This window comes from Calidris pugnax, unplaced genomic scaffold (genome assembly GCF_001431845.1).
Source record: "Calidris pugnax isolate Ruff unplaced genomic scaffold, ASM143184v1 scaffold38, whole genome shotgun sequence".
NCBI classification, from domain to species: Eukaryota; Metazoa; Chordata; class Aves; order Charadriiformes; family Scolopacidae; genus Calidris; species Calidris pugnax.
The window spans coordinates 17,267,702-17,295,127 of record NW_015090995.1 but is presented as its reverse complement, the minus strand read 5'-3'; the positions used below and the strand labels follow the sequence as shown (position 1 = coordinate 17,295,127).

At 35.9% G+C, this 27,426-nt stretch overlaps 1 protein-coding gene across 3 annotated transcripts in view; it reads right to left on the bottom strand.

Annotated features, from left to right (window-relative positions):
- The window catches only part of DIAPH2 (diaphanous related formin 2), a 235,680-nt gene that overhangs the window by 195,319 nt on the left and 12,935 nt on the right, over nt 1-27,426 (bottom strand). The window contains exons 2-11 of one of the 3 annotated variants that reach the window (XM_014955198.1): nt 21,414-21,446; nt 18,933-19,109; nt 17,351-17,455; nt 13,115-13,135; nt 7,104-7,243; nt 6,659-6,733; nt 6,503-6,572; nt 5,128-5,264; nt 3,807-3,915; nt 272-382 (exon numbers count right to left, since the gene is read on the bottom strand). In XM_014955198.1, coding sequence (XP_014810684.1) covers nt 272-382; nt 3,807-3,915; nt 5,128-5,264; nt 6,503-6,572; nt 6,659-6,733; nt 7,104-7,243; nt 13,115-13,135; nt 17,351-17,455; nt 18,933-19,109; nt 21,414-21,446 — 978 coding nt within the window. The remainder of the gene's footprint in view (nt 1-271; nt 383-3,806; nt 3,916-5,127; nt 5,265-6,502; nt 6,573-6,658; nt 6,734-7,103; nt 7,244-13,114; nt 13,136-17,350; nt 17,456-18,932; nt 19,110-21,413; nt 21,447-27,426) is intronic. The other 2 variants (XM_014955200.1, XM_014955199.1) reach the window with 2 other exon arrangements.

Sequence of the window (27,426 nt, the reverse complement as noted above, 5' to 3'; positions counted from 1 at the left end):
TGCTTTGAGCTCTTTATGCTTAATTTGACTGTACTAATTTGATTTCTAATACATTGACTTGTTTCAACTACCATTCTGGTTTACATAGCTAAAAAGAGCCTAAATTTGCAACTATGCAGAATTAAAACAGATTTTGATTGATAGTACTTTCCAGGTCTGACCTTCCCCACCTCAAATCTTTCACAACTGCTACTCTCAGTGAAACAATTCAGTCATCTTCAACACTCACAAACAGTTGACTGTGATCAGTTCCTACATACAAACGACTTACCGGCAATATTTTCTTCAGGCCACAACGTAAAAACTCATTTCTCAAATGTATCCTGAAATCAAGTTCATCTGGAGATGTAACAAGGGCATTGATGAGCTGCATACACGCTACCTGTTACCAGAAATACAGGCAAAAAATTTTAGTATACATCTAATGAAAATAAATATTTTGTTTGACTATTTCAGTTTCATTTTAAAACCATAAAACCCGATGTGAAGAAATTAATATTATTTATTATGCAGCACACATACATCACTTTGATGTTGCTTAAATTAACCAAATACTGCTCTGTTTTCATATTCTGAATGTTTCTGCTATGTCAAAATTGTATCAGAGGGTCACACTTCATTCCCACACTACAGTTCCACACTCCAACTCCTCCTTTCTCCAAAGTATTCACTAATTTGAAAACAACCTGGTTTTACAGTAATTGAAAATTTAAAAAAAAAAACCCACCCCAAAAACATCCATAGACAAAGTAAGTCGCATCACCAGGTGTCTGTTCTATCCATGCACAGCACTTTAGCAAAATACCTGAGGTCTTAGGATACTGGCTAATGCCTTAATTGAGCAGCTGTGCACTTTAATTGATTTACTTTAAAACAGGTAGACAATAGCATAATGCCAAAAGTGCTGATACACATTAAAAGACTAAAATAGGACTCCAGGGAAACACCAAGGTTAGTAAAAGACTAACTGCAAAGAGAAGTAGCATTAGAGTAGGAAAAAAATAAATAAAAATCAGTAGCTGCAGTGAAAAAGAAGTCAGATAAAAGCACCCTTCCTGTTTTAATTACATTCACTATTTAGTTTTAATGAAACACCTTATGGAGTCTTAAAATTCTATTAAAACACTCTTTCAAAGGCACTCCCTTTATACTGCTGTATCTTCAAATAACGTAGCATCATCATGCTCGCTTGAATGATTCGCGTTATTTTACTACTATGACATGACTTAACAAGCCAAAGTACATGTCCAATCTGAAATTAATAGAGAGAAGAGGTGCCATCTGCTATGATTGCTTTTGCCAGAAGAGACTCTGGCTTAATGGCTTGTGCTAATACATTACAAGTAAAGAACAATTTTGTCAGAAACAAGTTAATGAGTCTTGCAATTGTACCTTTACTGATGTGTAAGTTGGGTTTTGGGGCGGGGGGGCAAGGGAGGAGGCAGCAGGGAGGGAGGACATAGGAATGCTGTGTGGTTATTTTTCTTTATTTGTTTTAAATCAACACAAACATAAAGTAGGATACAACTTCAAAATGAATTCTTTTGTGATGGCATTATTAAGATTAGAATATCATTTATTGAAACTCATTGAACATCATTAACTCGTCAGCTCTAAAACAAGAGCTACTGACAGTAAACAATGTTAAGATAACTACAGCTGACATATACATCATCCAATAATGGAGAAAAGTATACCTGCCCTGCCTTTTAGCCATGGTACCTTTGCAATACAAAATTTGTATAATTACTATATTAAGAGAAGGAAATTAGTCAAAGTCATCTATAAATAGGATATTCAGCCACTTGTTCTCTAAATGAACACTTGTAATTAAAAAAAAAAGCGCAATTAAAAAAGCTTGCATTCTAATAGCAACCAAAAGTCTTGGGCTATCAGGTGTATACAGAGAATAAAAAAATCTGTCTACTGACACATAAGTAGCAATGAACATGTGACATCGGATGTGACTCAGTAAAGATCACTCGCACAGAAGACTGTTCATTTTATAACAACAATTTTTAAAACTCACTAGATTATCCCTAGAGATGCAGCAAAGGCTGATGCAGGGCTGATGTCAAACACACACCAAGGAATGCACACAGTTCTCGTTGACAAAAGCAGCAATGATATCTCAAAAGGTGCCCTGCCAAAAATGGAGACATACCCTCCAAATCTGTCATAGCTATTATATATCTGAATATTTAATAGGCTGCATATACTGCTGCCAGGAGTCCCAGCTGCAGTAACACAGCTGCATGTGTATCTTACAGATTTCTTCGCAAAGGAAGAAATTGGCATGCCTATCCTAAGGAAACAGTGTTCCATTTTATAACAGAAGGACTCAAAAGGCCAGGTTAGCATAAAAAGTAAATTACTCCACTACCCACAGGGCAATAGCACTCTAGTTCCTGAAGTAATTCTTTTCAACACATGACTCTCTGAAATCTAAGCACTCCCTGCACAAAGATAGTTACATTAAGCGATGTGCCTATCTCCAACTGACTAGAAAGCCAGTATACTGGAGGTGAAAGCTATTAAAAAAAAAACCAAAAAAAACCCACACTTGACACTGACCAGTTTTAACTGTGGCTTATTTCTGTTTAATGTAAGAGGATGGCTGTGTTAAGAGAATGGCTATGTTGGATGACATGGAGCTTTAAATATCTAGAACTAGTAGTTTTACTCAATTTACTTCTCACATAACTAAATGACAAAGGAGTTATCACTGTCCTTGTGTCATTATTTTTTTTCCAAAAAAAAAAAAAAAAGAAAAAAAGAAAAAAAAAAAAGAAGTTAACCATTCAACTTACCAGAGAGAGGCTAGAATTTAACCTAAGTTTTCATTATCAGGGAGAAAATAAATGTTACCTAAGTCCTTCATACCCAAATAAAACTTTTGACTGCAGTTCCTAGAAAAATGCAGTACAAAAACACTCTTCAAAATACTTCACTATTTTAAGAAGATCTATGCTCATCTATTTCTTCATTCGGCAATATTACAAAAAGGTGAACAATACTAGAAGTACCTTCCTCCCACCAGTATTTCAAATGGTAAAATACTTGAAGTGTGTGCTCAGTTAAGTCATTCCACCTGTGAATCTAAATTCAACTCAAATACTTGTTTCAAGAGCAGAACACTAACTTGTTCTGTCTTTTTACAAATATATTATTTCAATGGAATCAGTTCAAAGCTGTAAGTATGGGAGTTTTTGATTACTTTGGGTAGGGCAAGGCTGGAGGGAAAGGCAGTGCTTAAAGAAGCAACACAACTTAGGAGTACTTTTTCATGCTTCTTTCTTAAACTCAAGAGATATATGGGGAGCAGTGCCTCCAACTCCTTGAACTACAAACTTGCTCGGGGCTGCAGCAACAATAACTAAAACATTATAGAGGACAGACTGGAGCTGCATTTCTATTGGTCCATTAGATCACACAAAATTCCTGGTCAAAAACACTAAGCAGTGACAAAGATTAAAAAAACGCTTCCACAGATTTATTACTTGAGCATTACATCTGGCATCCAAAAAAAAGGAATACCACTAATTGCTCTCTTTTTAGTAAGTTTAAGACTTTTTAATCCTGTTTTTGGGACAGGGAAATTAGTTTCTTGGTTTCACATTATTAATGATTAGAAAACCTAGTATCAGCAGGCCATTTTTATTTATTTTTCTTCTTTTACTGAGCACTGGAGTAATAGCACTACAAGCTTTTGCTGGTAAATAATTCAAACATAATAAAATAACACACAGTTTTCTAATATTTTAGATTATTTCTGAAGTATTAGTAGCCACATAAAGTAAACTCACCTGCAGTTGTAAGAATTCATGGTTTTCCAGTCCTTCAACAATATGAGAAAAACGTTCCCTATTGTGTCTTTCAGCAGCAGTTGTTATAGCACCTAAAATCTTGTCCAGACTAAGAGAAAAATAAACTGTCAAAAAGCACAGCACAGCCAGCTTGGTCATTTTAAAGATACTTAGCCAACTATTTACATGACTCCAGATTTCAGTGCAGTGACAGAATTTGAATGCATTTATCTACAGTTACCTACAGAAAGTTGAAAACAAGCTAAGAACCAAGTACTTAAATATCTACATGGTTAATATTGAATTAAAAAAAAAAAAAGGCAAATAAACCTGTGAAATAAGATTCAGCTAAAACACAACCAATGAGAAAAAAAATAGATCATTACCCATGCAAGACTGTTCACTAGGTACTAGTTGACATGTTTAACACCTGGGAATTCTAATAAGTTGTCTTTTCAGAAATCAAAATTATTTTATTTATTGCCTTCAATACATTGAATTTGCTATTTTCAGCCTTCACTAAACTCAGTAATTACACTCAGTAATTCAAAGCAAATGTATGCTGATGTTTTAAAAAGCTCATCAACATGCTCTACCTAACTCCATAACTTCAACTATTCAAAACTTCAGCTACAACTGAAAACTTTTTGCCCCTGTCAAATTTGTTACTTTTAGGTAGAGAGAAGATATTTTAATAAAATCCATAATTATATTTATTTCTACATTATTAATGTTACCTTCTACACTAAAGAAAAAAATCTCAACACGTGGTATCAAATCTGTAATTTTCAAATATTATAAGTTCATCTGTCATCCTCAGGGGAGACATCCCAATCTCAACCCTGCCCACAATAACAGGCTCAGTAGCTTCCTACGGTAACACACATTGCTCTAAATGGTATTTCAATTAGACAGCTTTCCTTGTGGCAATTAAAGTTCACAATTCCTGATCATACGCATCAGGAATATATATGAAATAACTTACATACTCCTTTTTCAGCAGCCACTTATGAACAGTTAACGGCTCATTAAGTCTTCCCTACAGTAAGCAATCATAGTCCTTTCATACTTTCTGCTCAAGCTACAGTTTGTAGATCTCTGCTCATTTGCTTTTGTCTGATTTAATATTAAATTAATGCATCAGAACAGGTGAAAGTCTCTCTTCATTTAAACAACATTAAGAAATTAAGAAATTAACAACTTAACAGCTTACATTTGTTTCACTGACAAGATTCCTCACCTGTGTCTAAACTGACAACTCATAGGCATTAAAAAAAAAACCCCACCAAAACCCCCCAATTTGTTTCAATGTCTTACTTACATCTTCTCCTCTCCAACAATACAGATAGCAGAAAGTATTTTCACTGTTTCAGTCATCATGTGTGGTTGCTTTGGATCAATTGCTCTTGATAACAGCAAGAGACTTCTTTCATCTCCTAGAATCCTTTGCAATCCGTACTTAAAGAAAAAAAGGGCTTACAATGAAAAGACTGTATTTGCCTTGAATATTCATCATCTTTGGGCTTCAGATCCTTAAGAATCCTCACACACCTCCCCATATGAAGTTTGGCAACACTTTACTATAACCTTCTTAGCTTTTCCTGCTTAGGGAACAAGTCAGTCTTCCCAGGCTTACATTTGAGGCTTTCTCTAAGAAATAGAGTGAGTCAGTATCTAAGGAAGATGCCCTATCTTGTAAAATCAGTTATCCACCAAAACTAAAACTAGTTTTTATTTTCTATCTGTATCTGAAACACCTGAAAGAGTCGTGGGTTTTTTTTTTTCCTGTAACTGTAAAAGCTCCTGGCAAGTCAAAATACTATTTTCCATGCAATGACTGATAGAGGTTGAAGTTCTTTTTTGAAACAATTATCTTCTTTATTTATTTTATATTCTATCTCACTTTCTGTACAGATAAATCAAAAAAACCTAAATGTTGGCATTTATTTAAAAGTAGCATTCTTATTCATTTTCATTAATTACAGGATACTTGGTAAATCAGATATCTAATTCTTTGAAGCTACACTCTAAGTGAAGGAATAGCAGGGGCAGAAGCTTAATTTTCCCACCTCAGACAGGCTATTCTGTCTCATTTTACTAAACTCAGCAACAGGTGTTAAAAGTAACTTCAACCCACAATTGTATTTGTTACAGGTGCGAGGGAAATAAATCACTATAACAACATTTTAAGTTTTGTTACGAATAAAGCAAAATTACAAGTTTAACATGTCAACTTCTAGAAACAGTATTCACACTTTACACAAATGAGTAGCGCATGTTATAAGCAAGTTAGATACAACTTAAACTAGATTGAAGTTTCATTATTTGCCTAGTACCTACCAACTTAAAAACTGTAGCTAAAAATATTTAATCTTATTCAATTTTAAATGAGGTGCAAAAAACATTAAATAAACAAAACCAAACATTTGTTGAAAACTGAATTTATAAAATGTATTTTACTTCCAAAAATCAGTAATATTTATCAAAAGTAAGACAAAATGCATATTCAGAAAGGTCCATGAAATGGACTCTCAACAAAAAGTCACACTAAGTTTGACACGTGTGTTTCCAAAGAGTCCGCTGACACTGGATATAGAAGCTTTCCTTCCCTTTCTGAGATTCAGCATGCTACACAAATCTTTTAATCAACAAAAAACCATCATGCTACAAGTATTTGAAATGAAAATATTTCTTACTTTATTGTTCATAAATGCTTTGAGGCACTGGATAAGTTTATGTTGATTCTTCTTATCAATACTTTCTGGCCTTGAAAGGGAGGAGGAAAATAACTTAATTATAAACAATCTTTACAAGCTCCCCCAACCCTTCCTTCAAATCATCCAAGTTCTTACTGTTTCTTGTCCAGAAGCTTTTCCAATTCATCCAACAGAAGTCCAAGACCTTCATGTCCAAAGTTGTTCACCCAGCTGGAAAATGGAAGAAAAATACTTTTAATTATGTCTTAAATGTAAAACTTGCAAAGTCTTGTCTCCAATACTGTTTTACATCCCTTCATAGACACTGCTGCAAGTCTCACTTCTCAGGAAGACACAGTCAACCATTAAGACAAGTGCTTAGTTCCAACAACTTAGAGTTGTTGAGGACCATTGTGAAAGGCGAGAACATATTGCAGACAGTTGCAAATATTTCACTTATCCTTCTGCAGTGTGCTCAGAACTACTTCCTCCTGCCAACAAGCATTAGCGTAATTACGCTGGTTTCAGAAAAAAACCCCACAACTCTTTATTGTTCAGCAAAAACAGCATGATGAAAACTACAGCAGATATTATTACTCACCTGACTGGATTGCTAGTTAGAGACACTCTCAAAGACTCTAGACAATTAAGAAGCTTCTCCTCTGAAATTCCAGATCGCAATTCGTGAATATATTCTTGTGAGGACAGTGTGCACTCATGCTTGCTGTTTTTCAGTCCACCCTATCACAGAAGACAGAACGCTGCTTAATGTTATATTGATCATAGTGGCATTTAGATGATAACATGTAAAGCCAGTATTTCCACACGAATTTTGAAGTCACTGTTTTCCCTGCACAGCTATTGAAGACACCTGACTGGACTTTGATTTGTCATGACTGTTGAATAGTTCAGGTTTTGCATCACAAGGGTAAATATTTTTTCTGGAATTTTCTTTACTTCATGTAAAGTGCATGCACTACATCTTGGATATACAAATTTAATTCCATAATTTAGTTGTATTAATACGTTCAGCTGCTACACACTCTCATTTAAGATCTACTTCACACCCTGTATTAGAAATAATCAAAAAGTGAGAGACACAAACACCTCCGTGCTTGTTACTAAGCTTGTCTCATCACTCCCTACCGTACCTGTCTTCTATTTCAAAAAAGCAGTGCATTATCATTATGGACATATCCTGACTCTGAAATTAATTCTCTCTTCTCCAAAAGAAAGGAAGAAGATAAGCCACTGAAAATTACTTGGAAAAGGAGCTGGTATCCACCAGCTGTTAAATCGGTGTTTTTTAAAACATGGAACTACACGACTCAATTGGACCATAATTCCATGTTGGGACAGTAATAGAGATCTCGGGAGGTACAAAAGAATCACATGGAAGATTTAACAAAGAGCTCATCTCCCTGCTGAGGTGCTATTACAGAAGAATAACTACCTACAAGGTATTTCAGTATTAAAATACCTGATAATCAGTTTTTAGAGCCATGAGGAATACACAAAACATTTAACCAAAGGGTGCAACTAATCTTTCGTACAGCTCTGACAAGTTGCAGAAAAGTAGGCTTATCTCGGAAGCGTGGTGATGATTAGCGTGCAGTTCCCAAAGCTCCTTAGCTCTAAATGGTCTCTTGAAGAGAACCTGATAAAGATGTCATGGGTGCAAAGGCAGTATGTAAAATGCCTGACCTAGAATAGGAGTTCTATGTATTTGGTTTTAATTGTATCAGGACCTTCTCCAACTACTGTAATCTTCTCATTGTCTCTCTTTCAAAGCGCTACACTTCTTAAGAAGTTTCTGGTTTGCTCAAATTCAAGTTCTTACCATTCATTTTTCCAAAATGGCATTAAGTATGGCTGATGAGAAAATGACTTGTCTACATTTAAGTTAATGATTTTGACCTACATACATTCCAGGATTAATGTGTGTAACAGAACTGTGTAAATGTTCACAATATGCTTTCAGATTGTTGGTCCTCACCTCAACAAACAAAAAAAAAATCTGACACATTGTGAATGTATAAAGACAACAGTCTCCTCATATATACAGCACCTTTAGCTGAACAATGCATGCCACTTACACATCGAAGGACCAAGACAGACAAAGATAAGGAAATAAGATATAAAGGAAGTAAAACCTGTCACTATGAGCCTCCTAAACAAAGAGATGCTCTTCCACCAAAGGAAAAAGAAATAAACGGGTAGAGATTATCTTTAAAAGAGTAAGAACTGACTTTAAATTAGATAAGTATATTAGCATGTTTTAAAAATTATCATAGTTGAGGAAAAAAAAAAAACCCTCTCTGAAAGACGAGCTTTATGCTGTTCTTTGCATTGGTTGGAAACTGAAAAAGATTATGTGTAACTAAAGCACACTGTTACACAACACTGGATACAGTTTTTGTTCTTTCAGACAACGGCCACTCCCAAGCCCCTAAAAGTACAAGACGACAACAGAAACACATGTAAGCCACAAAATCTATAAAGAGACGAGATAACGGCAACTTCAGTCAAATGCTATTACAGGTTAGACAAGGCCCTGAAAAGCAATCTAGAATGCGAGATGTATTTGTTTTTCCAAAAAGATCATTTCTTGTGGTTATTTGAACCAAGGTGTGCTCTTGCTGCCTCCTCTTTATATGAGTCAAGGAGGGCTCTATTAGTGAGGCCCCTTTCCTCTGTCTAGCCCCTTGCTTTCAGAAGGCCTATGACTCCCTCAGTTACAATAGGTTATAAGAGGACTCAACAGCATGAGCTCCTAAGCTTCACTGAATTTTTAGAGTTGGAAGGGATCATAGAGATCATCCAGTCCAATTCCCCTGCTGAAGCAGGACTACCCAGAGCTTGTCAGAGCACGTTACTCAGGAGCATCCAGGCGGGGCTTGAAAATCTCCAAAGAAGGGGACTCCACACCCTCCCCGGGCAGCCTGTTCCAGGGCTCTGCCACCCTCACTGTGAAGAAGTTTTTTCTTCCTCATAGTATCTTTCACACTTCTTCATTGGTTCTATGACTAAGCACCTTTAATTGCATAACAATAAATATTAATCTCCTCTGCCCTTTTTCTCCTTTTCAAAACAGATGATCACTAAAGATGGTTCATAAAAACCCATTCTCAAAACCTTTCACCCAAATACTCCAATTTATGCTAGAGAATTCTCAGCTTAACAGGATTACTTTGAAAAATTGATTGCAGAAAATAACACAGTCTCAATCCACTCTTACTTCTAGCCATGCAAATTTAAGTGCTACAACCAGGTGCTATTTCTTCAATTTTCCTATGCAAAGAGAGTTTGACTGGAATACTATTTTAAAGTAATGCTATGCCTTTACATGAATCAGATAGTAATACATCCACTTCTCCTTTACTGGGAAGTACAAGATCTCAGTGAAAGATATGCTTTATATGCGAGCATCTAATAAAGACAAATGCAAAAGCTAAGTACAAAGAAACTCAGGGGGTTCGATCCCACACCAGAACTTCCAGAGATAACGTCAATGCATAAGATCCAAAAATTTAGAAATTACTTTACGACCAGTCACCTTCACAATAAGGAATAGAATTATTCTCAAATGAAAGCCCGGACCACACATTTAAAAATTCTTATCTGAGGAAGTTAGAAGCGATGAAGCTTTAGTGAAAAACTAAGCTAAAGGGAACTCCTGGAAGTCTCACAAAAAAACAAGTACATAAAAGAAAACCTAGTATGCTTTCCCATGAAGGGGGTAAATTTAATTTATTCAAATCTGTTTGTAGGACACATTTCAGGGTTTAAGTGACAAGAGTGATAGAGAGACAAGACAGACACCTTACAGTGCGGGACATAGCAGGGAAAAAACTTAAGCGTAGTTTTCTCTCTACACAAACCTTTTTTAAAAAAATATTTAGAAAATCAGGCAACAGTTAAATATTTTAGAGATTTCTATTTCAGTTTATCTTACTCTACTCCACCTGCAGGTGATTTCAAAACTTCTATCTAGACAAAGAAATTCCTCGCTCAGAACTCAGCGAATGTCCAGCTTTATACACTACACAGATGTACCACCAGAAGCCTGTAAACAAGCTTGAGAACCAATATCTAGCAAAATGGAAAAAAGCAAAAGCTTTTTGCCCTCTGTAGGGAATAAGCAGATATTCTATTTACTTGGTGGTAAAGAACTGTGGAGCACACTTGAACCAAATGGATGGGGTGTAACAGTTCAAATACACGATCAGAAAACCCTGCACAAACTACTCCTCTTTGAGGCATCAAACAATTCAGACCTCATTAGGTCTCAAGCTGAAGCCAAGTTCAGCTGAAGACATTATAGGTATATTGCTTCCATGAGAATGTTGGCAGCCAGTACGTGAAATAGAAATCTCACAATACTGAGTCGCTTCTATCCAATTCACTATACGTGTTCTGTAATTTAGAAAATAAATCACTCTTTAGACAGAAGCAGGTAATTGGTACCAGAATAATTATTAAAGAAGTCGAAGTAGTAACTTACACTTCCCCCCCGCCAATGACTAACTGAAGTTTCTGCGTGCTCTCTATTAATATGATTTTGTTTCTATCTCAAGCAAAGAAAACACCGTATTTTAATTAGAGCACAATAACAGTCACATAATACAAGTTTGGGGGGTGTGAGGGTGGTTTGTTTGTTTTTAGTAAAAGCAGTGAAAGTGTTTTCAATTAGTTTTTTAAAACCACATATACTCTAGCTGTTGCACATTTGACTTGGAAAAGTATCTCTGTTCAAATTATGAGGAAATACTCGATCGGCTCCCGAACTAGAAACTGGAACTTTACACAGTTCATATCCACTTCACCCTGTAGATACTAGCAAATGTATTCATTCAACCCATTAAAAACAAAACTAACAAGCTAATCTTACTTTAGATACCCACATTAATGCCTTACAGACAGAGAGAAGATGCGCAGCTGCCATTTCAATATAATTATCATTGACTCTAAAAGCAAGGAAAGGTTACCCTGCAGGCAGCTAAAAAGACAAGTGGGTACCAGTGCTTGAGATCCCAAGTAATACACAAATAACTTAAAGCCCTGAACTCCCAAATAACAGCCAAACCTCTTCTCTGCAATTGTCACTACAATCCAACAGTCCAAAATTATTCTCCTTCCTAACCACTGGAAATCTTGAGAAAAGTAACTAGATGTGCCAGCAGATACCATCAACTCCCAAGGGATGAATCCTACTGAGAACCAGCGCGCCCAGATGCGTGCATTCTTTAAGCAATAATATGCAAATGCCATACTCTAAGAGGGACATTCTTATTTTACCATTTTGAAAGTTATCTGTGCAAAAACATGCTTTTAATGCATAACTATTCTTGCTCTCCATCAGACTCTGAATTAAAAGGCACAGGAAAGAAAACAGGTATTACAGAGTTTCTCTGCCACCCATTCTTTATAAAATAAAGGCAGCTGTTCAGGTTAATTCATCTTATAAGGAAATGACATGGCAGGAGGAATTATTTGAAACTGGTTTTGACACACTGAACTGAAGAGTTAGTAATTTTTCCTGTACCTTCACTGTGCTTAGGTATTTTCTCAGTTGGCATACAAACCAGTTCTGCCTACAAAACTAAAAACTACTGGTGAATACAGACAGAGAAGCCTTTCAAAGACCACTCTGAATAAAGCTAAGCCAACAGCAATTTCTTCATCCCTATGCACTATATCCTTAACTATTTAAGTACATCTGAGGTAATGATTAGACAGTTTTAAGTCATAAGTTGTTCTTTATTCTTTTTACTACTAAATAGAAGTACTGAATATGGCCTAAGGAGAAAAACCTTGCAGTACCCGAAAAAACCTGTTCAGGCTGCAATCAAAAATAAAGTCCATCCATAATTAAAAAGCACATCTTTGCTTTCAGCCATCAAACGTGTATATATTTAAATGTATATGTAGTTATTCTCAAACAAATCCTTTTTTCCAGTAAGATTTGCTGAATGCAGTCCAAGAAATTAAGTCCCAAATACTTGTTTTAAAAAAAAAAAAACCAAAACAAAACCACACTAAATTCAACCATGGCTTAACATAAAACGTAGCTGAGGACTTCATAAGAAAAGAAATAATATGGTGAGTGATCTCATCTTCTGCATATTAATTGACCTTCTGAATTCTCTATGTTAATCTTATTCTCACACTGGTATCTAGCAGGTGACATTTCCACTAGCTATGAATGCTAATAATTGGGACATTAAAAAAAAATCCCCACATCTGAACAGAATGAAGTAAGCCAAATAATGCAAATTTCAAGTTTCAAGGATTGCCTTAAATAAAAAGCAAGACAAGTCTAAATTATATTTGCTTCTCCTGAGGAACAGATCCGTTCCCAGTAAGTCTAAAGTATTTTGACAATAAATTGCTGAAAACTTAAGAACAGATCCCTCAAAACTGCAATCAGTGATCCTCTACTGGCAAGACAAACACAGTTGAGATAGTTGATATTTATTTTGATAAAACAAGGACTCAGTTATGCCCATTGAACTTTTAAATCCAAGATAAAAGTCCAAAATATTCTAGCCTAATTTCAAAAATGGAAGTGTATTCATAAGAAAAAAACAAAACTATCATGTTCATACTCACCGGAACTTTACTTCCGACTATCTGCATGCAGTGGTCAGCCAAGAGAGGTTATTGTGTAAAAAAGATAATAATAATATATAAATAAACACAGCAAAGTACTTAGTAGGATGTAGCAACACACAATTTTCTCAGGGTTTAATCATTAGTAGTAGCTAACATTCTCTTATTACTTTATCAAACTATTGAGACGCTGTAACTCTTAAACAGGAAAACAGTAGTTCTACTGTAAGAGAAAATCTGAAATTCTTGTGTTCTGCTGCTGAATCATCAGTAGCTTAAACACTTACAAATAACTAAATACCTAGATTGACATCTTGAAAGATTAAGAGATATGCCATTTTGTTATAATTATCTGGTCATATATTTTATATATGACACTGAGAAAACTACAGAAAAAACTAATGGCATGCTAACTTCCTGGTATGTGTAACAACTTCATTTATTATGGAGCTTTTGATCTATTTAGATGATGTCATCACTGAATTTAATTAAGTCTTTATAATCAAAAACATAGCCTACAGTTATAAATCTAACTCACATTTCAGAAAATCTCATGTGGCATTTTTCTTCAACTGCTCAGTATGGATGCTTTTAATTACATGGATAATTAAACAGCAATTTACAGAATGACATCTTTTTTTACCATGGAACAGTCTCTCTGCTTATTCATGAACAAGAGTTGACTTTACATGGAAGGAACTCTGCAGAAAGGCACATCTCTCTGCCCTGCTCTCTCTCTTTGCACAAATGACCGTGTTCATATGAACACCAGGATTATGAACTTCTGTCTAAATATTTTAGGCCTTTCCTTGCCAGCTCTTGGCTGCAACCTAATAGCAGCCAGCTTATTGAATAACCACTTTTATCTGAGTAAGTGCCTGACACAGTATGATTTTGTTCCGATATCTGAATTTGATTGTACCTGACTGTACCTTCATTTTCTACTCGTCTCTTCCATTATTCTTTTAGGAAGTTTTTCAGAAGACACAAGTCCCTGAAAGCCTTTCACAATCACCTCTTCTTTTCCTGATGAGGCTTCTTATAGAAGCACAAGATGGACTGTCATCACCAGATAATTTATTTTCCTAATTTACTGCCGCCTTCTTCCACCAATGTTCAACTCATTCAGTATGTCAAGTCACCAAGTTCAGTTCTGAAACCGGATTTTGAGCCTTCACCATTTCCCAAGTATAATTTCCATGGTCAACCATCTTTCTCTTTGAGTGAAAAGATCAGAAGCACGGGAAAGCAAGGGAACAGGAAAGCTTTTTTTGATCCATTGAAAATCAAGCTTTCTTTCTCACTTGGAACTCCGAAGACAGCACAGTGTTTCAGAAAAGCATGGTCAACATGCTGCAGACGGCACATAAGGCAAAGAAAATGAAGCACCAAATTTAAAAATAATTTGGTTAAGACAACATCAGCAAATGAGAGTGATATTTTCAAATGAGCAGAGAGAGCTCAACAGCCGAACTAAAACAAACATGAACTGAACTGGAAGAAAAGTCACATCAGCTGTTAAGTGTGCTTTGTGAGCTCTAAGCAGAAGAAAAGGCCTAAGTATTTTCAGTATAAACAAGGAAGGCAGATGAACAACTGTCTGTGATCAAAGAAAAAGGTAGGAAATTTTAAGAAAGATCATTTTGAATGCGATCAGCATTTTCATGGAAGACAAGCCTGAAGATGGTGTGAAGAACAAGTTTGACAAGTCATGACACCATAAAAATTGTTTAGGGGTGGTATTCAATTAGTAGTTCAACTAAACAGAAGATGAAATTAACAGTGAAAGTGAGGTAAGATCCCAATCAACATTTTACATCTGACATGTACTTTTTGTATTTTTTAAATCAGTTAAGATGCTAGCTATTTAAAAGCTAAATTAAGGTAACACACTACAGAAAGGTCATTCATATTTCTGAACAACCTTAAATTATTCCATTCAAATGCTGTGATTCAATTGCAAAAAAGACTTACTGAAGCACACAGACTTTGATACAAGCCATTTTTCCATTAGGAAAAACATTTTGCTTACGCATAACACATCCATACTGGCGCTGACTTCGGTTCAAAGTGCACATTCCTCTATGAGGATATTTTGGGATTTTGTTTGGTGGTTTGTTTTTTTTCCCCTAAATTGTTAGTACATTTTGGCAAACATATCCCCAGTTCTAATAAATTTCTCATGCTGCAGCAGATATGGTAGTAGTAATGCAATCTGTTAGCATTTTCAGCAGTTAGCCATGCAATGGTAGTCATGCTTTTCTTACTCAGCTACAAAATTATGGTACTTGAGGCAGTTATAGTTTGATATGAATAAGTGTAAGAGAGATCAACATCATCCAAATACGTTTTTGGAAAGAATAGCAAGTACTTCCATTGTGAAAGCTTCTACTGCTTCAATAAAATACTTTTACTTACTAAGAAAAATGTAAGATTTAACATTGAATATCAAATGAAGACAAAAACCTTACAACACGTACTTAATAGTTTCTTAAGATAGTCTGGGCAAAGTACATTAACAGGAAGTTTCATAATATTCACTGCATAAGCTTGAATAATTCTCCAATAAATTATATGTTTAGCTAGACCATGCTTTAAGCACTGTATTCCTTCCAGGACAGACTAAAGGACTGTGGATTGTGTTTAAGATGAACTCATGCAGGAATATCACTCATCTCAGAAACATCAATCACCATCTTCACATGATAATGCAAGGTATTCTTCACTTAAGCTTGTGATTTTCAATCCAAAACAGCTGCATTTATTAATTGCATGCCATTGTAGTTTTAGGTTTTTTAAATTTAACTCTGTGACCTGATTTTAGATGTTAAAAGAAAAACAAGTCAACCATACTGCTTGCAGTCCATGTTTATAGATCCATTAGGCAGACACCAACACAGTGAAATAAACTGGCAAGTAAGACCAAGAAACACATTATTATTTAACGTTATCTGTATTTAGCACTCAGACTCAGCTCTGTAGAACAGCTAGGAGTGATGCCGTTACGTATTTGAACTATTATTCCACACATAGTTTTCATTTCCAGTAACCTTTTATCATATACGGTAACTGAAGTGTGATAAAAAGGATGAGATTCATCCTGATTTCCAAATAAATTCATATGCATTACATAATTTTATTCAAGAAATATGCTGATAGCAAATTTTAACACTTCAAGCATACTACTGCCCCTTGGAAACACAAGCTACCCCTCACTGACACTTGTCCCCAACAGGGCAATATATTAAGTTCCTCAGAATTCACCACTGGCCTCTTTAAAATTCTTTATATAACAAATAGTGGCACAAATAAGGACAAACCTATTTTTATGGAAATCACAACATACACGTATCTCTCAGTTTCATCCAACACACATGAATTTTTGTGGCATATTCTCCATTTACATGATACGAACTATATTTGTCATAGTAAATTTTTAACACACAAGAAGCATTACTTCCGTATTTTATAATTAGTACTAATAGCCCCGCCACTATTAGTCCCACTGCAGAAAATAAATTGCAGCTGTTCACCATTTTCAATTGTATTTCTCCACAAATGTTGGGGCTTCCAGTGGTTCTCTTACACTTCTGGCACCCCAAAACAGACAAAACTTGAAAAATTCTGCAGGAAGGATTCATCAACTAAGGGATAATCTATCAACTTAAGTACACAGAATTACCAACATGAATGAAAGGTCTTATTTTAACACCATCTTTTCATTCAAGTAATTATTTTGTTTAACTTAGCAGATTATTTAACACAGTCTTCAAGCCAGCTACAGTACTCAACATGTTCAAATTAACCTAAAATATTGACTGTACTTCAATTTTAAATACTTTCAATATTTTAATTCCCTGCAAATTGTACACCCAATATGGATGTCATTACTGAAACCATAAAGTCATGCTATCCCTTCCAAGAACTTCTGGTATCAAAAATTCATATAATGAATTCCACAGAAATACATTCAGGTTCCATTACTGGAGTTGCAATTTCTTATGGTTTACAAGAAAGCATGAAGTTCTTAAACTGCCCAACAACTGAAATACAAGCTAACCCTTCAGACACAGCTGCAAGCATTTAGAAGTATCTTAGTTGATACGGATATTTTTTTCCTACCACTCTTAGAAGATAAATTGAGACAAAAAAATTTGAAGTTTCCAGCTTGACAAGCATAACGCTCATAAAGCTCAGCTTCTTACTTTCATCTGTCCTTGAGAGGTGACTACTTACAGATTTGGCAGTTGCAGAAATGTATTGGACAACCATCTCACGTTTTGTGGTCAAGTCTTTATCTCTTAAAGGAGCTTTTCGGTCTTCATTTAGATTCATGTCTTCCTGTAAAGAAACAGACCACACAACATCAAGATTCTATTTCATACTTCTTATACCCTTCGTCAATTTCATATTCGTTTTCTTAAACAAACAGAAGTGGCTTTTCCCAGCTTATCTGCGTTTCGGTTTGTTTAATTCTGAGCTACCCAATTCTCTCATTTAATCCCATCACTTCAAGTGTTTGCTGTACTCAAGACTTAGCCAAAATTATAGTTGCATCAAGGGTAGTTACCATTAGTGAAACTTGGCTTAAGAAATAAAACTACAAAGGAGGACAAAATCAAAAATTCTATACCTCAAGTTGATCCCTTAAGTGTTAACTCTTCTGAGGTTCCTGTGGTTTTTATAAAATCTTATCACAATGCACACCATTCCTGCACTATCTAATCAGAAGCTTGTGGCAGGGGTAGATGTGAATGTTCCAACTGATGTTTTTAAAACAAACATAAAAAGCAAAATGTTCTGCTATAGTAAATCTAAAGATGCCCATTTCAGTTTAGTAACTGGATTAAATACAAAATGTAGTCATTGCTAGTAATGACTATTCTTGCCATTAAAAGTCAAAGTAACCTCAGATTAGCAACTAAACCCAGTAAATGTTACTGTAATAACTTACTAGCTAACAGTTTTTTCAAAGAACTATTAGTCTGTGGAAGACAGACCTATTGCCTGCTTCAATTAACATTACTTGGAAAAGTTAAAAATTAATCCCTTAATCTAACAAGAAACTCAAACAAGTATTAATTAACACTCATCCTATCTTTCAAAAGAGATTCACTACTTCACTGAACAGAGGAGAACTACTAAATGGAACAGGACAGTTCTTAATCCATACCAACTGTGGAAGTTTACAGTAATTTTAGAAATGGAACAGAAAACAGTATTTCTGCATCAAAACCCAAAAGACTGCATTTCCTGATACTTCATGTATCAACACCAACACGCATGGCAGAATTCATAAATACCTACTTCTAAAGTTTGTTTCTCTATTACTAATAGAAAAGTTTGCTTGTGAATAATCGCAAACCTTGACAAGATCTTAAGATAGCAAATATTCAAGACCATACAAAATTTCAGTTTTCTATACATTAAGATTTTATGAATGGAAATTACACTTTTCCAAAGGTATTTACTTAATTTTATTAAAAACTGTTCTTCAACAGCAGCATCTAACTGCTGCAACTAAGGTCTCTAGAGGCTACCTTGATGCAATCAACAAGCTACAATTTTTATTTTTGCTTTTTGCCTTTGTTTTCTCTTGAGAATTAGACTAAGTAATTTAAATGTATATAATGCTAGCATTCTGTGAGTTACTCAGTCATTTATGTGCCAGTTCAGCTGGGTCTATCAGTCCTGTGCTATACCCTCCCAAGTAGTTATTACTTCCAGAACAAAAACAGTTGAAAATCACTACTACATAATAAACACCAACATGAAAACAAATTAAAACCTCATAAAACAAGGTAGCACAACATCTTACCATCATTTTTTCGAAGAGATCCATAACTTCTTTTTCTGATAAGTTCATGCAACGCTCATCAGCAAGTGCCTGGGCAAGTGGGATTTCACTTATAGAAGGTTGAGAGTCAATAGGATGCTGAATGAGTGGTTTCTCCTTTTTCACTGCTGATCTTCTGAGGCTTGTTATTCTGTCACGCTGCAAAGACATCCGTATAAAAATAAGCAGAAATAGAAATATAGGAAAGCAGCCAATTACATGGCAGTAATACACACACTTTTAGTTAATCCAAGCAGCAGAGTTAAAACTCAAATTGAACTGTAAGTAAAAATACTCTTAACATTCAGAGATTACTTTTCATAGAAAGACAACAACATTTAAGGTAAATTCATGGCAGGTCACATGCAAAAGGAATATAACTATTTCTCAGACTTTCAAAAGTACATCATCTATGTTAAACTCTCAGCATTTCAAAATCTTGAGTTCATCTTCTCACATTACTCCCTAATTATCCTGATAGTGAATAAATATGGTACCACAAAGGTAATATCCAAGCGTTCCTTCACCTGAAGAGCTATAAGTCTTTGGAGGACAACTGAAAAAGCCAGCGTTGGGAAGGAGGTACTCACAAGTTCATCAGGCTTATAAAAAAATCCTGCTAAAGTGAAATAAAGTTTGTAGAGGAATTAATGCTCCAAGTATAGTTCACAAATCCTTGAAGTGGTTTTTGAGTACCGACTCCTGAAATTAGTGCGTAATTTTAAAAAGCCAGGTAACAGATTATTCACACAAAAGCAGCCATCCATAGTTAAATACACATAACAGACATTAGTGAAAGCGTATCATTCAGTCTGCAATGATGTTTCAATGGTTAAGGCTGACTTGCTTTAGACCTTACACCAAACCCCACCTTTTTTTTCTTTAAAGCATGCTTACTCAGTTAATTTGTTAATATTAGAAACAACCAACAAGAGCACCTTCCTTATAAGGCCATTTATTACTGTGTTATTAATATATAACTATTCTGAATAGTCAGAATTTTTATTATTTAATAATATTGTCTTAAACTATATCTATGTATGTTCATTTTGAGAACACTATGTCTATAGCAATTTTAACTGTTTGCATCAACAAATACTAGTGTATTTGTTTCAGGCACTGAACAGCCTTATGAAGACGTGCTTTCATCTAAGTGCAGCTTATGTAGGATTACCAGTATCATTCATAGCAATTCACCTCTATGAAGACATGTAAACCAAGAGTAAACAACCTCTGTGATGTGTGAAAAGTTTAACTGAGTATTTAATTTGTATGAAATTTAGATTCATTTTAGATTAATTCAGTCAGGAATGGAGAAATTTGACCCACTGTTATGGAATATGGGGAAGAAAGTTTTTTCCTTTTTAATTATTGTTTTGCTTCTTTTTCTTGTTCTGTTCTGCTGTTGGGGTTTTTTTGTGTTGTTTTTTGAGAGCCTTTTGAGACCCTTCAGTTTTTGAAGGGAAAGTATCCCTAGATAAGCTGCATTCCCTCTGAATTTCTTTGGAGGTTTTGTTTGTGTTTTTGAGAAGAGAGGGGTTGGGTTTGGGTTTTCCTCTTCCTTAGAAATCTTACATTTGTGGACAGAAACACATTCCCTACAAGGATACTTTTCACGTCTTGAGCAATGCAACAACTTTCCTTTAATCCCATTTTATACATTTTTTGAAAATGTAATTAGGGCATAGCCTATTGGAAAGGTCAAAGACATGACATAATGCATGAAAGGCATCATCAGAAATTAGGCAATGTACATCAAATGCAGATTTACTGTTCACTTACATTGAAATGCCCATCCAGTAGTCACACACACAAAAAAAAGCCATTTAACATCAATTTCACCATTCTGTGATCTGTTTCAAGTATACCGTGTTAACAACAAATTTGATTATAGGTACCATTTCCTTGTTTCAGACATGTTAAGTGATGATTAACTAAGTGGCCAGCGTGGCTTACCTACTACATATAGAAAATAAAAGTCTATAATTTCACCAAAATCAATTTAGACACCAGTTTCTGTAAAAATACTTTGCAACAGGTTTCAAAGTTCTTAGAATTATAAAGTTGGTGCTACTGGATACAAACTTTTTGTTTGATATACAGTATACACATATTACCCAAATTGCTTCCACTTGCCTCATGTGGCAACTAACTTTTAAGAACCACAGAACCACTGCAGATCCTTTATCGTTAAAAGGAAGTTCAAGAGATGTAACACTTTAACTGTTGAATAAGGTTTAACCTATCCACAATATTACCAAAATATTTAGAAAGTGGTTAAAGAAGCTTACTGTTCTCCAACTTCAGCTACAAATTAAGATCTTTAGGAACAGTAACTCAATTTTCTGAAATCTAACGATTAATATCCTTATAAGAACATGTTGTACTGTCCACAGTATTTGTAGTAAAATAGCATGCAGCGTGGCGTTACCATTGCAAATTAAGATGTTACAAAGACCTTACCACATCATCTGCCAAAGTTTTTATTTGAATATTCTAGTAAAAAAAAAAAACACACACACAAATCAAAGAAAAAAAAAATACAGCATTACCTACTATTTCAGAATAATGAAGTCTACAATTTATGCATTCTAACATTAAAAAGCACTTAAAATTTCAATAACTGTTCTAACAAAACTGCTAAATAAGCACGGAATCTACCACACCTTGTGTGAAAAAGCAGGCTTGCATCCTATTTCACCTTGTCTTTAGCCTATTTAATTCATAAACCTGAAACCTGTACAGCTCTAGCACCCCCACAACTTCACAAAAATACAATAAGAGCTTCTAAAAAGCTTTCCAAAACAAACATGGACTACTGGACTTCAAACCAACTCAGCAGACAGCTATATGACATTCTCAGTTTTGAAAGAGTTTGAGAGTGGGAGAGCCGAGGAGAATTTCCTGTGCCCTACCTCCTTGAGCCTGCTGCCAACTTCTCCTTCACACTGAGTAATGTAAATTGTTAGATAAACTGCTTAGAGCCCACGTACTGATGATGCACAAACCAGTCACTACTACCTCTCCCTCCCTAATACCTTCTCACATTTTCCTTAATGGCAGTAAAATCCTGCTGACAAAAATCACAAACATTACATCTACATTCACAGCCAAGAACGCAATCTATATTGCATACCAATATCAACAATCGTATCAAGGAAGACTTGGTGAATAAACATTGCTCAATTTACACCAACCAGTCATGAATAGAATATTAAGATGTAGAACTTGGGCAGGAGAGGGTGGGGCCTGAATAGAAAATGAATACACCACACAACATTTTATTTCCCCTTGGTAGAAGACATTAATACACCATGCTCCTTCTGATCCTACTTTCTGGCTCTTGGCTACAGTTGTTGATATTGTATTTCTGAAATAAAAACATGTGCAAGACTATACAAATAGTGGAGGAGGCCTCAAGGTGGGAAGGAGGTACAAGGTGGACATACTTTCAGGTTATAATGAAGATGAGCACTCAGTATCCAGGACAGTGCAGTGGACTGACCCTGGCTGGCAGGTCAGTCCCCACTCAGCCACTTGCTCGTTCTCTCACAACGGGATCAGGGAAAGAATCAGAAGTGCAAAAGCAAGAAAAACTCATGTGTTGAGATAAAGACAGTTTAACAAGTGAAGGGGGAAAAAAAAAAAAAATCAAGACAAAGAAATGATGCAAAAGCCGTCACTCAGCAGCAGCAGCCAATACCTACCCAGCCTCTGAGGAACTGCTACTTTGGAAAAAACTCCTCCTCCCCACCTCACTGCCCCTGGTTTTATTGCTGAGCATGACGGTATATGGTGTGGAATATCTCTTTGGCCAGTTTGGATCAGCTGTCCTGGTTGTGCCCCCTCACAACCTCCAGTCGACCCCATCCTACTCCTGGGAGGGGACGCGCTAAGAAAAAGAAGGCCTTAGACCCTGAGTAAGCACTGTTCAGCAAAAGCTAAACCACTAGTGTTTTATCAACATTGGTTTGGTCACAGATCTGGAACACAGCACCATAGAAGCTGCTATGAATAAATTAACTCCATCCCAGCCTGATATAGTACAGAGAGTTCAGATAGAATCTGTCTCTACTCATCCAGATGTTAACACCAACAGCCTTTCACCTTCTTAATTGGTTTACCTCAAACCTCTTCTTTACAGCTACCCATCTCTTGTATTTTTGTTATCTGGACTTAAGAGTTAAGAGAAGTAGTAATAATCTAATCTTGACATGCAAATAAAGATGTCCTTTGTCTGGAAAATAGACTTTTTAATTTTGATAGGTATTATTGAGCAAGAATTCCAAACGAAGAAATGAAGTAAAGCCTAACCATGACCTCAACCCAGAGACAGCTATGTAAGCAAGAAGTTCTAAAACTTTGAATCTGTTTTTGCAGCCACATGTACTAGAAATACTTTTTTTTCCTCTCCCTGCTCCTCATTTAAGTACTGTCAATCTCTCCCAGAACCTGGAACAGGATAAATCTACTCCATCTCTACATTTATATTGCATTTGTCACTCAAACTCCTCTGGGCAAAATATAGAATACTAAAGTAAGCTACCTCACAGCATTTTTTCAGACATCTCAAGCTCACTTCCCAGATCTCCTTATGGTGCATAAGCTACACTGCTCCCAGCAACTACTCAAGATAAGCAACACATTTCACAGGTAGAAGAGATACTGCAAGTAGCTGGAGGCAGAGGCAAGGCAGTTATGTACCTGCAGATTCTCACTGACACAGGATTTTGACAGTCTCTTACACTAACAAAGAAATCACACTTCCAATCTGATTTAAGAACATAAACCCAAAGTGGTTTACCTCCCCAGGAGGAAGTTTAAGATATCACAGGTTTTGTAGTCAGTTCTCTCATGTTATTTTTTCAGCCATTGCATCACAAGATGAAAAGCAGTCAGCCTTTTCCTGGCTGGTAAAAACTTGAACTCCTTGATTTTAGAAGCAGCCCAAAGGCAAAGGTTTTGCAAAAACCTCTCTGATAAAACATTTGTAGATAAGGGATATAAAATTAATGTTTATATGTATAAACACACATACAATTTAAGACAGAAGCATATCATCTCTCTTTCCTAGTCTTCAATATCAACACAAACCATGAAACTCCATCAACTCCTATATCAAACTGTTTCCTACTGATTTACTTAGTTTTTCCTTTAAAAGACTTAAGTGGCAGAGCTTCTCGCTTTTGAACATAGTCTGTCCACTTAACAGTTTCAAAATATCACTTTCTATTTACTCCTCCCAACTTTCATTTGCTCTAAGTATTCCACTTTTTGCATAAGTACTGATGGATGATGACAATAAAGCATACAAGAATGACAGCATATACTAATGCAACTGCATCACGCTACTCTTTTATCTTAAAGGTCAGTCTCAGCCATGTTAATACTGAGTAAGTGAAATCTTGCATATAAAAACAGTACACAGATTTTCACCATAGTTCACTACATCTATTGGTAGAAAAAAAAATTTTTAAAAAATCACTGTTTCCTCATCCAAGCTGAGTTCAGGCTACTGCAGTAACAATGTCAACATTCAAAGAATTTAACGACTTGAGAGGATTGCATTAGTTTTTAATGCAAAACTCACTTGAATCTTTTTCTGACTTAAATATTAATAAAAACTTTCCAGATCACTTGAGCTGGCCATGAGTTAGAAGTTACTGTGTGTTTACATGGGTTGACTGATCTTTCCACGATACTTAAGTATTACTTTGCCATGTTCTTAATTGTTACTTCCACCACAAAAAATAAAATGGAAAGCAGCTCACATTTTACCACACGTAGAACGAAACAGCGATCAGCTGGGTAACTTCTAAACTGAACAGCAATTTTCACTCCACTGCTCAGGCAAATTGTGGTGGGCTGCAACACCCACGTGTGCACACAGGCTACAGCCGCAGGGAACGGCTCCGACTGCCTCCTCCAACACTCCTTTTCCAAGGGTAATAAACAGAAACTTCACCTTCTCTTAACTTTTTCTTTTTTCTTTTTGAACTAAGATGATATGACTGTTTTCTAAAATCTACCTGGACTCCAACACCTGATAAAGACATTGTAAAATTTTGCTCAAGGGTAGTTTTTAACTTGCTGCAAATAAATTTGCACATAAGCCAAAAGGTAATAACTTCCCATATGAGTACCTGAACCAAGGGAGTTTAAAGGGACAAAATCCATAAGTGGTTAATATCCGACGTACAAAACGTTGTGTGCAACTCGAGTCCATATCTTTCAGCCACAAAATAGAATTCACTCCGACAACCTCTGTTCCTTAGGGCAGAGAATGATTAATATTCCCATCAGACAATTTAGCCATCCGTTAACACATTTAATTTCATAATTGAACGTAAAAAGATGTCTAGAAAATGGTGAAAAGATACCCGAGTTACATTAGCCGATGTGCAGAAACTAGAAGCCCACACTCATTTACAACTTTCAAGATCTTAATCCATGACAAAGTCTATCTGGCATTACTAATAAAATTAGTAAAAATGTAATTCACAGAATGTTTGCTTTCCAGTAATTTTTTTTGGCACTTCAAGGAACATTCATCATGCTTTCAAAAACCACTTGAAACGATTGTTGTAATCCAGCTGGTACACCAAAGATACTTTTAACTGTTAATGTTGCTATTGTTGCACATTTGCACTTGGTCTGTATGACACCCCATGGAAAATTCCTGGTTGCGTTGCAGTTCCTTAAATAGACATTATTTAAATAATTAAACTAAGGCTTAATCTATAAACTGAAGATAAAGATAAACTTTTCCTGGGGCACCACAAAGTGAGACTAAGGAGCAAGTGAACCCCTTACACCAGGCTGCCAAAACGAAGCTGGGAAGTTACTCCTGTTGGCAGGAGAGAGAGTGTGCTTCAGCTGGAGGATGGCAGCCACCTTCCCGATGGGGAGGCCACCTGGTTTTCCTTATTACTCTACTTCTTCACCTCCCAGAAGACTGACCATCCAGAAATGAGCAATACTAGGAAAAGAAGCTAGACAACTCCTCATGCTAAAAAAGCCAGAGGGTGACCCAAATTGGTAATTATTAACAGCAGAGGGCACCAATTCTGGGCATCTGCTCCCAAACAGAAGGGAGGGGAAAACAGGCCAGTGGCAGGATAATCCCACTGGACACTCACCCTCACGGGACAAGAGGAAGGGGCACCTCCTCACCTGTCTCTGCGCAAGGGGAACAGAGAGACCCCAGGTAGCAGCCTGGTCTGCCTAGAAATGGAGATTGAGACAAACTAAAACGGCTTCCTCACTTTTGCCTGACTGGCAGAACACGCTACACTCCGAAAGCAAAGGGATTGTTCTAAAAACCGCATTTTTCCAGATTACTTCATAGAAACCTCTCTCAAAAAAGCAAATCGATTCAGAAGTTGAAAAAAATAACTGTAATCAAGCTTAGATAGCCTTAATTTCTACACTTTTGTAACTGAATATACAAAGGAGTCAAGAAAAACAATTCAACTAATGTCGCTATTTTATTTGTAGCTCAAATTGCCATTATTGTTTGTTTCAGACAGTAATTTATTGGTGTTCATGGATAAGTAAGCTTTAAAAATCTGAACAAAATTAAAAGTTTGTTTCAAAAGCTGCAGTTGCACATCAGTGTAAGCCAAAAAAATTGCTGGTTGTGAGAGAAAAGGGCAAGGGTTGCACCAGGAAAGTCAGCAGTCACATCAGCTTAGACTACTGTAAAAACAGTTTCAGAAAGCCTACTAGATGAGTCAGTTTTGACGTTAGTCTGTGCAAAGCAGCACAGGATCAGTGGAGTTTAGAGCAGTTTTGCTACATAACCAGCGAGTTCTTTATACAGCACTTTGTACAGTCCGGATCTGTTCCTCACTTGGGTATCCAGTGATCATGCAAGACAGGTTTTGCTTTCAGCCTCCTGGAAAAACCTCTTGTGGCAGTATAGCACATATACTGCATATATAGCAAGCTTTTCAGTACAGATGAACGAACTGTCTCTCTGCAGGATGCTCTACAGCCTTTAAATTTCTCACTTAAAACTACCAAGCAATAGTTTGCTAATTAAATCTTCTATAAACCAGACTTCTGAAAGAGCCGAGTCCTAATTCCACTCATAAATTTCACAACGAGTAAATACTGCAATACCGCTTTTATGAACTGCACACTAGCTTACCAGCCTCAACATGCGGGTTTAATGTTCTAACAGACATTTAACTCATCAAGAACTTTACGAAGGTTAAGAGGCATGGCAAACTCCACCCTTAAAACAAAGATTTAAAACCTTTTATTTTAGTTTGACACATTTTTTTATTCAGAAACTCTACTGAACTCTACTTATTTTAGTACTTAATTTAGAAATGCGGGTGGCATTGCATAATCATTAACCAACAGAAGGTTTTACAGGACAACCAAATGCCACCAACCACAGTTCATATAAATAAGCCAGTATAAAACTCCACAGCTACATGTCCTTAAAGCCCAAAAAAGTGATAATTAA